The sequence below is a fragment of the Hyalella azteca genome, unplaced genomic scaffold, assembly GCF_000764305.2.
Source record: "Hyalella azteca isolate HAZT.00-mixed unplaced genomic scaffold, Hazt_2.0.2 contig1551, whole genome shotgun sequence".
NCBI lineage: Eukaryota > Metazoa > Arthropoda > Malacostraca > Amphipoda > Hyalellidae > Hyalella > Hyalella azteca.
The window spans coordinates 37,475-51,606 of record NW_025931862.1 but is presented as its reverse complement, the minus strand read 5'-3'; the positions used below and the strand labels follow the sequence as shown (position 1 = coordinate 51,606).

General features: G+C 37.0%; 1 protein-coding gene across 1 annotated transcript in view; it reads right to left on the bottom strand.

The window, feature by feature from the left end:
• LOC108667435 (PTB domain-containing engulfment adapter protein 1-like) overlaps window positions 1-14,132 on the bottom strand; it is a 32,377-nt gene that overhangs the window by 16,119 nt on the left and 2,126 nt on the right. The window contains 1 exon segment of the mRNA XM_018154459.2: window positions 5,293-5,380. Coding sequence (XP_018009948.1) covers window positions 5,293-5,362 — 70 coding nt within the window. The 5' untranslated portion in view covers window positions 5,363-5,380.

Sequence of the window (14,132 nt, the reverse complement as noted above, 5' to 3'; positions counted from 1 at the left end):
AAGTATCGTAAGTCACCAATTTAAGATAGGTCCCAAAGTTAGTATCGTAAGTCACTAATTTAAGATAGGTTCCAAAATTATTAGAAGTATCGTATGTCACCAATTTAAGGCAGGTCCCAAAGTTATTAAAAGTATCGAAAATCACTAATTTAATATAGGTCCCAAAGTTATTAAAAGTATCGTAAGTCACCAATTCAAGATAGGCCCCAAACATAGGCCTATAACGAGCAACACAACCTCGTATACCACGGATGAGGTACGAGTTCATACTGCACTTGGCACGCACATGGCGTCTCTGGGTCACGCCCCCTACACAGGTAATGTGAGCTATTATTCTCCCTAGTCTAATATGCGTGTCACGGTCAGTTACGAATATTCACGCTTTTGATTGGGTGCTAATAAGGTAATTTTTGTTATATAATAAAATTGTTTTTAAGAAGTAGTAAATAAAAAATTTGCAACTTTCCTATTAGTTCTGGTCGCCAGTTTACGTGTTAAAAAATTAGGATATAAATTAATTTATAACAATATAAGAACGGAAACTCAAATTCAAAGTCACGTCGCCTCCAAGCAAAATCTGAAAGTTTTCGCATTCAATTTTATGCGACACGTTCCATTCTTTACGACGCTCGGGAACCCGAACTGATAATGCTTAGGAACGAAAAACGAAATAATCTTTAGGATGAACCTTCACTCGCGCGGGTGATGGTGCAGCTTATTGGTTCTATAAAATGTTAACAGTTCCCCGCGAAAATGTTATCTGCTTAAAATTTCTTAAGACGGTCCCAACCTGAATCTAAATGACTTTAAATTTGCCACCGATGACTTACCATCGATAGCAAGTTGAAAACGATCGGTTTGCTTGATTTAGGCAGCACTACAAGTAGTCAACACGTGTATTCTAAATTCCAAGGCCATCTATCTCACGACCGGAATGCTTCTCAGCCGTGGAGCATCAAAAACCAATCCACTCGTTATGCTCAACAAGTGGCAGTGCATTTCTCTCGAGCATTGCTGTCAAATTTACACGTAAAACACGCGCTGATAAGTAGCATTTAACATGTAAAATAGTAAATTTACACGTAAAACACGCGCTGAGAAGCAGCATTTAACATGTAAAATAGTAAATTTACACGTAAAACACGTGCTGATAAGTAGCATTTAACATATAAAATAGTAAATTTACACGTAAAACACGCGCTGATAAGCAGCATTTAACATGTAAAATAGTAAATTTACACGTAAAACACGCGCTGATAAGTAGCATTTAACATGTAAAATAGTAAATTTACACGTAAAACACGCGCTGATAAGTAGCATTTAACATGTGAAATAGTAAATTTACACGTAAAACGCGCTGATAATTAGCTTCTAACATATAAAATAGTAAATTTACACGGAAAACACGCGCTGATAAGTAGCATTTAACATGTAAAATAGTAAATTTACACGTAAAACACGCGCTGATAAGTAGCATTCAACATGTAAAATAGTAAATTTACACGTAAAACACGCGCTGATAAGTAGCATTTAACATATGAAATAGTAAATTTACACGTAAAACGCGCTGATAATTAGCTTCTAACATATAAAATAGTAAATTTACACGTAAAACACGCGCTGAAAAGTATCCTTTAACATGTAAAATATTGAAGTCTATTTATGCGATGGCGAGTTTAACAATCATCGGTTGCAATTCAAGACGCTGTAGTGCACACTCCATAGGATGGCATTTGTCAACGTCCGTAGCGCGTGCTCCGAGCTGTAGTAGTTATGAAGTGGTCATCAATTGCTGTCTCTCAACAATAAAAATCAACGATCAATCCACCGGCATAGAATCAAATTAGCATCGCTCGGGTTAAATTGGTTAAATTAGTACACAAATGAAATCGTACCGAGCCTAACTTTAATATAAGTGCAATATTTTTTTGCGATATTCAAATTCATCAAACACAAACAAAATTTATTTTCGCGATCATGAGGACCCAATATCATTCATTGTATAAGGATCGAACGTATAACCCAGTGATGCAAATTTTGAACGTTTTAGGCATATATTATTAAAACCTTAGCAATTACTAGAATTTTATCCAGTCCGCGGCAGTTATTGTGGACATATTCGAGCCTCCCTGTAACCATGGGCTCAAAAATGCAAGTCATGGCTGTATTGGTGGGTTGCTAATCAGGAATTGATTGTCGAGTGCTGTTATAAAATGCTAAAATACTAAACCTATATCCACTGCCAGGGGCTCATGATCAAAGTCGATTTTGGTTAGAGAAACATCAAAGGTTAATGGTCAAAATAAGCAAACTTTTGAGAACTTGTAACCTTAAAAAGCTAAAAAGGGAATAATTGTGTGAAAAAAAAAACAATTGCAGTTAGCATACAAAAGACTATCACAAAAGTTAAGTGATATATCTGTAAACGCGATCTCGAGAATCGCAAGTCATGTCATGAGGGATGATGCGGAAAAGGCATCATGGCATTCCAGGAAGGCTGTAACATGTATACCTTTAACACTTTAAGTACACAGCATAGGCATCGCAAAACAGACACGGGGCAAAATTATAGCGCATTCCATGAACAAAGCTTAAGCTCAATGTGACCTTCAGAGGCGGAAAAACTGGTCATCTGCAATGATTGAGATATAAAGGCCTTTGTGGAACCAAAAGGACGTGTGTGGCAGCGGTTAGTGTAGGTAGTTTTTTTTTAGCCATAGGCTCTTCTTTCAATAGGAAATAAATTTGCTAGTATATACGGGAATTCGGAATTGAATTTAAACAACAATTTTTGCTTAAACATCAGCCAGAGTAAATTAGGGTTTTAAGACAATTAAGGGCATTAAAATATCATACAGATAACTTAGTTAATTTTAATAGAGTACGAGGCCAGTCTTATTACGCCGTTACGAATTTATAATGAGCGTTGTAGTGTGGCAGCAAATATTTGTTATACATAAATAAAATATAAGAATAACAGTATTATGAATTGTATGATTATTTTTATTTAAAAAAACGCATCAAAGTTCCAAGCAGGCAAAAAATTTAATCATTAAATTATGCATGGAACAAAAACTGCGACTTCTAATAGCCGAAACGTGGAAGGCAACACGCATGTTCATCTGAACCTCCCGACTCGCACAATTAAGTGGCGAGACTAATCCATTGATTTATTTAAATCAATTTGCAGTACGTATTTCTAGTAACAGGTGCGAATGATAATTCTAATGATATTCCACGAAACTAATTGAAAATTAGAAGCGTTACGTAACACGCGAAGGTTGGAATTCTCGATCAGTAAGGATTTGACGAAATATTAGCAGATTTAACTATTGCATTCTAAAACTTTGTGGAAAATTTAACTTTAATTTCAAAACTAGAATCAAGACATACATTCTAAGAAATTGAAAAATATCAAATCGAAAAAAAATATATTCTTCAAAGAACTTTCAATCGAGGGTAAAAATACAAAGAATTTCAGACTAAAAACTGATATTTTTTAGAGAATGTCAGCAGTGATCACAAATTGCGGCGAACGAAAGACTAAAAAATATTGTTATATTCCAGTGAGTGCAAACAATTAATAACGGCGAACGACACACAAGAAAATTTTGTTATATTCCTTAGAGTGCAAACAATTAATAAGCAACAGTGAAGAGGAAGAGAGATGTGGGTATCGGAGGTCATGGTCAGGCGCTCTGCATTATTGGAATTTGAAAGAAATTTTTGTGATGGCATTCGTGTAGTAAATTAAAGTATGTGTATTTTGTTTACATCATGCATTTTCTCGTGGTCGAGATCATGGCATCATGCACGTAAGCTATTTGAATGGGAATTGGTAAAAAAAATTCTGCGACGGCAGTCGATAAATCAATTAAAATAAGTGTATTTCAATAACATTATTTATACTTGTTAAAAATCAAGAAATTTTACTTGGCGCGCAGCTTATAATGTAAACTGTTTAGGAGACGACTATTCTACTCTGTATGTATCTATGTATTTGTTCAGAGCTATGTAAATTTGATTTGTAAGAGATAAAATTGATAAAATTAGCTAAATAGAGGGAAAACCCCTTTGATGAAAAATATTCGCTAATCACAGCTTTGAACTTAGGACTCACTCCAAAAGCCGTTTGAAAGTCACATTGAACAGAAAATTTTTAAAGCCTAACTCAAGCGGACGTTTTGAAAACCACACTCTAGCGACCAATTTGAGAATCACATACAACCGAGACAATGGAGCTCTCAACTTCAGCTACCGTATCGAGTGCTTCACTCCCTTAGCAAATTTAGAGAGCAAGTGCCAATCAATAGTAAGGATTTGACGAAATATTAGCAGATTTAACTATTGCATTCTAAAACTTTGTGGAAAATTTAACTTTAATTTCAAAACTAGAATCAAGACATACATTCTGAGAAATTTAAAAATATTAAATCGAAAAAAAATTAGATTCTTCAAAGAACTTTCAGTCGAGGGTGAAAAAGCAAAAAATTTCAGACTAAAAACTGATATTTTCTAGAGAATGTCAGCAGTGATCACAAATTGCGGCGAACGAAAGACTAGAAAATATTGTTATATTCCAGCGAGTCCAAACAATTAATAAGCAACAGTGAAGAGGAAGAGAGATGTGGGTATCGGAGGTCATGGTCAGGCGCTCTGCATTAGGCGTCAACGCGCGTATGCCAGACGCCTCTACCTACGCTTTGTTTACATGCGTATATCGTGCACATCATTTGTACTGTAGTGTATACATCTGTATACAATACAATTGTATATCGCGACATCGTTGGCACTGTATTTGTTTACGTCTGTATACAATACAATTGTATGCATCTGTATATATTGGTACTACTGTATTGTATACATCTGTATACAATACATTGGTACTGTATTGCATAGGTACATCATTTGTACCGTATTTGTTTACGCTGAGTAATTGCATTTCTACATTTCGAGAAAATAGATGCTGCTCATATGCAGGTTGAATTGGAATTTGAGAGAAATTTTTGTGATGGCATTCATTCAGTAAATTAAAGTATGTGTATTTTGTTTACATCATGTATTATCTCGCGGTCGAGAGCATGCATCATGCACGTAAGCTCATCGAATGGGAATTGGTGAAAAAATATAGTGACAGCAGTTGATAAATCAATTAAAGTAAGTGTATTTCAATAACATTATTGAAATAACAAATTTGCTCTCCCTTAGCAAATTTAGAGAGCAAGTGCCACTCAATGGACAGTTTTGAGAGCTCTCTGGGACTCGGCGTGTTGAAAGCAGAGCTTGACTCACCGTTCTGAGAGCCTCGGTTGGCAGCATTTTTGTTGTTGGTCCAGCGGAGCAGGGCAGAGTTCTTCATCATCCTCCAATGGGACGCTCTCTGTCAAAAAAAAAAATACAAATAATAATGCGAATTTATATTTTGGCTATAATGGAATGTAAAATATAAAGACATTATATTTTAAAAGGGGAAGACATATAAAGGGAAGACATATATTCCCTTTTATAAAGACATACATAAGGGAATGTAAAATATAAAGACATTATATTTTAAAAGGGGAAGACATATAAAGGGAAGACATATAAAGGGAAGACATATATTCCCTTTTATAAAGACATATATAAGGGAATGTAAAATATAAAGGCATAAGGGAACAAATATAGACATTGCAGCGCTTATACAATAGATTATAAGCACAAAATACACAAATTATTCAATCTCGATAGACGTAAAAAAATACAGAAACCATTCATATTTATGTATACTGCAAGAAATTGACCAGTCAATACTTAGAAGGAGAAATCCTTTTGGCATAATATAGAATTAAAATCTTAAAGCACCCCTAATTTCATTTTTATTTATTCAACTTCGTTTGATTCCTCTAGGCTATATCTATAAATTCGTACTAAAATCATGCGAGATCATGTGAAGTTATTTCTAAAGAATGAATTTTTTATGAACGATACATTACATATTAACGCCCAGGTGCAGGCGAATACCTAGCGGTCTCTCGGCAGTTCAACTTTCACTATACGGCGTGGCTTGCGATCGTCTTTTGTTTCGAGGGAAAGGAGTGCAAATTTTCAACTTATTGCACAATGAACGATGTATATTAATCCACATTTATTCTACAGCAACAGAGATATACCAATAATAATAATACGTAGTTGTTGGAAAAATAATATTATATAGAATTAAAACGTTCAAAATGAGGTTTCTTGGCGATAAAAAAAACTGCTATGCGTGCGACAGTTAATTGTTTACATCAATTTTTCGATGCGCAAAGTCGTAAAAAATCAAACAACAAACAATTCATGTATTCAAGAATATTAATTATTAGTTTGAAAAAAACCCAGCAAAATATTTCTGGAAAGATATTCATCAGTATCCCTTAAATTTATCTTAAATATTAAAAGTGGTAAAATGACATGCACGATAAGTTGAGAAACTTTAAAGAACTGGAGGTGAGTTTGACACGGAAAATAAATATAGTCTTGCATCACAAAACTTCCGCCCGAAGCTTAGGCTGAGGAGGTTAAGTATTTGCGAAGAATTTCAAAAAATATTTCCGTATTTTTTTTATTAAAACGAAGTAAAAAATCTACCAGGCGACTCCGTGGCTAGTTAGCTAGCATTAATAATTAGTAATTACTAATTATTTTTAACATATTTGAATAGTTTTAACTGATTTGAATCAACAATGCGAGAAAACTACAAGTGCCAAGTCGTTTGATAAAAAAACTCAAATATTTTTTTATTCAATCTCCAAACTCTACACATAGAAGCCTCGAAAAGGTGAGGAGTAAAAATAGACGTTTCTTCCCCTGGCACCAGCAAGACCACAAAGACTATACACGCTGAATAATTATTTGACGCTGAGCCTGGCAGTGAGTAACTTCGAAAACAGAAGAGTAAAAATGACCTTGTCTCACTTTCGCAATTTCTACCTGAAGTGTTATCCTATCGCGACGCATGACAAAGAGGACGTGATTGTAAGAAAAATGCGTTCCGCGTCCAAGCAAAATTTGTTTGTGTGTAAAACTGTCAGCAACTTGCAATGAAGCATCAGCATCTTGCATGCTAACGCATACCTACTCCCTGCATGGGTCACTGCTATCTGAATAATTATCGTTATAACAAGCTCGAATTTCCTTCGATGATTACTGGATATTCGCTTCTAATAAATAACCACAACAAAATTTATTTAAACAAGAATGGGTAATTTTACGCAGTCCGAATGAACAACGAGATGTCTGTAACACATTGTATATAAGAATGAGTGGAATGGAGCATCAAGTCTCACATATAGGGAACTGTGAAGTTACTCGACCAATTGGGCACATACGTGAATTTTTATGTATATTTCTGTATAATAATTGAAGTGCAAACGAACATTCGACAGTCGACTACATGTAATTTCCCAAAACTTGATTGACCATGCATGTAAATACAATACCTTCTGGTCACAAATCATCTTTGTTATAACAAGCTCGAATTTCCTTCGATGATTACTGGATATTCGCTTCTAATAAATAACCACAACAAAATTTATTTAAACAAGAATGGGTAATTTCACGCAGTCCGAATGAACAACGAGATGTCTGTAACACATTGTATATAAGAATGAGTGGAATGGAGCATCAAGTCTCACATATAGGGAACTGTGAAGTTACTCGACCAATTGGGCACATACGTGAATTTTTATGTATATTTCTGCATAATAATTTAAGTGTAAAAGAATATTCGACAGTCGACTACATGTAATTTCCCAAAACTTGATTGACCATGCATGTAAATACAATACCTTCTGGTCACAAATCATCTTTCCTACGCCAAGCTCCGAGCCAGACCAACTGATTAAAATTGTAATGTTTTTTAAAAAAAATTTCACGATATTGAAAATAAAATAACGTTCAGTTTAATTTTATGCTAAAATAATTGCGATCACACAGAACAAAGTCTTGTATACCTAATTTCACAAATTGTCAATACCGTTTGGTTCTAGAATAATTTGTATTTGTAATTCAACGAAGTTCTTGCGCTTAGCATGAGCTCAAGCTTCCATTTACGGCAAGCTTACAGCCGTACACCCTATCGGAACCACGCGTTGAATACATGACGCCTAGTTAACGACGCACACGCCTTACGAGAACTGTTAACACTTCGTCCAGCAATGGTGATAAAATATCTGCGGGGTTTAAAGTTCACAAATAGAGTCTTACAACCCTTACACCCGTAATCAGAAACGGCCAAAAAATTAGTCAAAGTAGAACGACATTCGAAGAAAATCAAGTCTCAAAGTGCTTTAAATGACTGTTCCAAGCTGAATATACATCATGCACGTTGCAAGTCCTCATTGCCGTTTTCCATGGAGCGGTCGGAACAATAGCACGACCCAACTGTTTAGCCGACCTTAAAAACAGACGAGAACTTCTTTACTAACCACTGCGCTACAGTGTCAAATGCGAGCAATAAGAAAGAACTTCAATGTATCAGAAAGAAGACGAGAGAAAGTCTAAAGACATTGCAGTCAGGAAAAGGTTCCCAAGCCGTGATCATGCAGCTCTTGACAGCCAGAAACCTAAGTACGTTCACCCCCACATAAGAACTTCATTAATGCGAGATGCGAGAACAAACACAGGAAAGCGGCTACCTGGGTGCTTGGGGAAGAAGAAATGATCGACGAGGCAAAAGGAAGCCCAGCAGGGAAATCTTGAGGACGACTTAATAGCGATGACAGTTACGCTGAGTTAGAGTGTTGTGTGGTCGCTAGTTTCAAAAATGGAAGTCTTACTTGAATGCAAGGCAACAGAAATTAACACAATTGAAACAACACTAATGAGAAGATACGATATTTGTTTTCATTTTCATTGCACATAAACAAGTGTAACTGTTCACTTAGACAGCATGAAAAAGGCGGATATTGATCAGAGTGGGTTAAATTTGTCTCCGTACGCTATTTTTGTTCAAGATTCCGCGTAGGATTGTCCAAAAAGGCTACGAATATATATACTGTCTTGGGGAATCAATGCAAGCCGTTTTCAGGTGCTACCTCAATGCAATCGCTATCACAATGAGCAGGGAAGCTAAGACAAGCTTATCGCAAGTTCATGAAAAACAATGTAGTGGTTGAGCTCAAGGGACTCGTATCGGGAGCTCGTTACCGTTCACAAGTGAAAGTGTGTTATAGGCGGGACTGTCACACGCATAACGAGGTTCCTTGAGTTCCCTTGCAGGAAGTGAGTCAGTCATCCGGCAACGACAAAGAATTCATCCGTTCGTATCTTAGCAAAGAAACCGCCAAATTTATCGTCACAGCGCTTTGCGGATATTACCTGCAGCTAAGTAATCGCCAACTCACTCTGTCATCCTGCTATCGCAAAGGGCGATTGCAATCAGCTATCGCTACCACACTTCATGGATACCTACCTACAGAACACTAAACTCATCTTTGTATCTCAACAGATCTACATCCTCGCACCAAAAACCATATTTATATATCGTCACCCCACTTAGATCATCGTTCCCTGGCCCTGTGGAGACAAGTCACCGTCCAAAATCCATCGGAAGCCCTCGCCAGTTTCAAAAGAAATTTCGTATATTGCTGGATTTATGAGTTCATTGTCTGAGTTCTTGGTTGCGTACAATCTTCAGCACAACGCAACACCAATAAATTGTGATTCGTCAGGGCTCAATTGCGTAGAAAGGCGCCTGGGATCAAGTAACATTACTTATAGACAGACATACTGTATGCAAGTCGAAAATTAAGCCTGTATGGCTGGCGGCGAATAGTAAACACGATTAATTGCTTAGGAATTTATCATTAATATGAATTTTCCGGCAGGGTTGAACAGAAACCGTTAACGTTGATGTGCTGAAACGACCAATAATTCTACCCGAAGCAGACTACTCAACATGGTCTTTTCTCTGTAAATAACGCAGGTTTGGAATGATGGGGTTATAGACAGCATAGCTTGCTGAGAGCGCAGACAGGATTACGTTTGGAAAGACCTTTGACTTTGTAATGACTTTGTAATGACATTGCCATTAGCCAGGATTATGAGCCAATGTTCAGCTCTCGAGTTGAATTAGATCCCTTGTAATTCTTGCATAAATTCTCAAACTTGAGATTTAAATGAAATGAAACACTCGATATTCAGGAGATTTTATAGATTTCCTGCAACTACTTTTTTGGCATGGTCCTATTTATGATTAGATACATACGGTAACATAGTAGATAAACTAAAAAATGAAGGAGGATAAACAGGCTTTTCAAATAAAAAGCAAACATGGTTAACCAAATGGACCCTGTCCTTCATAACACAAGCACAACAAGTTGCTTAGAAATCATAGTCTGAGAGCAAGCCAGGCATGGCGAGGAGGCTTGCACTGCCGAGTCGTCGTCCTTGCTTAGTCCGGTGCAATTGTCGTTAGTCATCGCAGCTGATATTTTGAGGCGGTAGATAAATGGAACTTTTTAGCGCATTTTCTCATTTATGAAAAATGCACTATTGTGCTCGCCATGACTGTCTGTCCGTCCGTGACCTCACGTTTTCGTCGACGAGAAAATGCGCTCTCTGTCACTCACTGCAGTGAGTACTGAGGTATATTTTTTAAGAGTTGGGCACGTACAGCCAGACATGAGGTAACCACGCAGCTTGGGGTGGATTGACCAAGATTTCAAGATACTCGGTTGTTGGTTCCACCTCTGGTGGCTCGGACTTGGGAATAGCTGCGTTTTTAACGGAAATCCTGTCTCAATAAATAGTACGTACAGTTCTTATCCTCTTGCAATTGTATGTCGATAGGTTTTATGTTCCGTTCGTAGTTTTCTAGTTACTTCGGTTTTAATCTGTTTAATTAAGATTGATTATTAAGATTTTCATTTCTGATTCTATTTGTTTTCTATAAATTTTTTTGGACTTGTTGCGGGGGTTGGCTTCGGAAAGTTTTTCTTTTAGGTTTTGTTGATTTTCTTGGGGTTTTTTTTGCTTTTAAATTCTTAGATTAACCAAATATAGGCCATCATATCAAATTACTAGGAAGTGCGAATTCGAAAAATTTATGTAAACTGAGGCAATGTGCACTTCACGTGATATTGTGCTTATGAAGTTTTGGTTAGATTTGTCGGGTCAAACAGCGAGGCTTTCGTGAGAACTTATTCAACTTTGAAGATTTGAAGATTTCAAGTATTTTTATTCGACTTAAATATTTGAAGATTTTAAGTATTTCGAAAACCATCACCATATATCTTCTCAAAATCCAACCGCTATGGTACATGAGCGTGTCATTTTGACATTTTGAACATGCGCCTGCTCACGCGGTCATTGACCTACCGATCATTTACCAGCTGGATTAAGTGAAATTTCAGGACTGTCCTTGTGAATCGCGACCTCCTAATCGTGACTGAACGACCGACAAATGACGAGCGATTAAGCTCAGTGATTCTCAATGACAGAAACACAGCGGTCAGTCTATTGCGAGTATCGCGTCGATTGCAAGTGAGTATCGCGTTAATGCATGTATCGCATGATGCCATGTCTGTCAGTGTACGGTTGCGCGGTGTGCGGAATGCACGACAGCTTGCGTAATTTACAAAAGAATTACAACGAATAAAAATCATTACAGTACAGGTGGTACATCGGTTTTCTGACTAAGGTGCAGCCAAAAGAACTGAGGTCATTTTATTTGTTTCAGAACCTATAAATACATGTTTTAACAATATTTTACACATAAGTGGCATTAAGAGATCAAAAACTGGTCTCTCTTCTATCAACATGCACTTCAGCTCTTATTAAACGGTAATCAATATAAATCAACTACACAATAAATTATCTGGCAGTGTTTCGAACGAGTTTTCACAGCAGTAACTCCATAAACCTTGATTATGCACAGCATAGCTAATCAATCCTAAAGGTTTAGCGTTTCATCGTAAGTTCACCAAGAATTTAGATTTTAGAAGCAATGGAAACTCCAAGTAACCAACGCATAAATTAGGTTAGCCGAATTGGTTTTACGCCGATTAAATTTTTATACCAATAAAAATTCATCTATTTTCCACAGGTATTCACTATGCTCATATTTTTCTAGCTTGACAGTTCACGCCGCGACCTCAAGCTGTCACTGGATCAGTGTTGCATGCTAGTGTCACCACGATACGCGTCTCCAGGAAGTCATCGAGCGAGCGATTGTTGTAGCGCCGTGGGCGCCTGTCATGCAGAACGCGCGGTGCGTCTTGGCGGCAACTGTCGTCGTAAAATACTACTGTTTTCACGAGGGTTGAGAAACACTGAAGTTCTATCCACCTTTGATAATTGAAGTTTATATTAAATAAAAGTATATTCATGTTTCAGGTAGCCTTATTAATTCAGGTATATGCGAGATGAAAGTAAGTTTATGTCTATGCCTTTAAATAGATTTCCTGATCACGTATATACTCGTATAACTATGCAAGACAATTGAGAGTTAAATTCATGAATGTTGAGAAATTCACATATGCGCTAATATTGAAAGGGATTCACGATAGGAATATTCCTTGAAACAAAATATAGGTTATTAAGCAAACAGAAGTTTATTTCATTGACAAGCATTCAACCGCTCGTAGTAGATTCAACACTCAAGATTTAATTCCTTTAGGAGATTTTTAAGAATTTTGTCAATTTTCTCAAATGATTGCATATTACACAAAGCAATATGATACACTCAAATTTACCGATTATTTCGATGCACAAGAGCCGTATATTGCAGCACCATAGTCTGCACGAACTGGGACAGCAGCACCAGGAAGCTCTTATCTCTTACGGTACTATGCCTGATGTTTATACTCTGACAGCACCATGCACTAAGTCGCCAACATGCTTACAAATGTACCGGCCACTGAGAGCACTATGTACTAAAGTCGCCAACATGTTAACAAATGTACCGACCACTGACTGCACTATGTACTAAAGTCGCCAACATGTTAACAAATGTACCGACCACTGACAGCACTATGTACTAAAGTCGCCAACATGTTAACAAATGTACCGACCACTGACTGCATCTGTCTCTTATACACATCTAGATGTGTATAAGAGACAGGGTATAGGCAAAGCAGTAACCTGAGATATACGCATTGCCTGTAGCTCCCTGACTTGTGCCGGTATAGGCAAAGCAAGTAACCGGTTACGTGCCGGCCCCTGAAGTTATCGAATGACCGGGGCAGCGCAGCTCTTCTCAGCTGATCGGGCACTGCAAGTAACCTCCGTTAGTCGTCACGATTTTCCTGCTAAGCTGATGTAGGTCGCGCGTAGACGTTTTCTCCACTGTTATCCAGTAGCTCTTACTTTTCAAAAATACATTGGTTTAGCCTTGAAAATAAGACGATCAGCGGTACGAGCACGCAAATGTTCAAAAGCAGTAGAGAGGGTGCAGATAAATGTAGGAATAATATAAATCTGTAAAGGAAAAACTTTAAAAAACCATTAGCACAACCCCTCTTGGTTCCGGTGATACAGGGACAAAGCATCACCTAGTAATAATAATAATGATCAGTAATAATGAGTAATGATAATTAAAATAAATAATGCTTCGTTGTGACGCGTGGTAAAAGATTCCTCAACATTCGGAAAAATACGAAGTGGGCCTGGGTTAACAGTTCGGGACCATATCGCACTCGGGACGTACCGTTATCCTATCAGGCGTTTCGCTCATCAGAGCAGCAATAACGCGGAATTTCTCGGCCACGAAGATGAAGATAGGAAAGACACCTCAATTCTCTGCGTCTAGCAATGTAAAATGACCTCAAAGTTACGAGTTTATTAAATCGAAGGCTTTCATAGCTCTTTGCCTTTTCCAGTAAAAGGTTCTATCAGTTCATTCACATTACACTTACAGCAATAGTTTAAATACAGTATATACTTAGTGATTTAAAAAATCTTAACAATTTTCCGTTAATCTCGGTAAAATCCAAATCTATAATTTATAATTATTTGATGTACGAAAAATTGCTTTATAGGTTGATAGTCCATGACAAATTATAACTTTACTATAATGCTGATAATTATTATATTTTGAAATGATTTGCGCATTATATTGCTGACAATTCGATTTAACCTGCTGCTTTAGTCTGGGTTGAATATCGCATACGGCG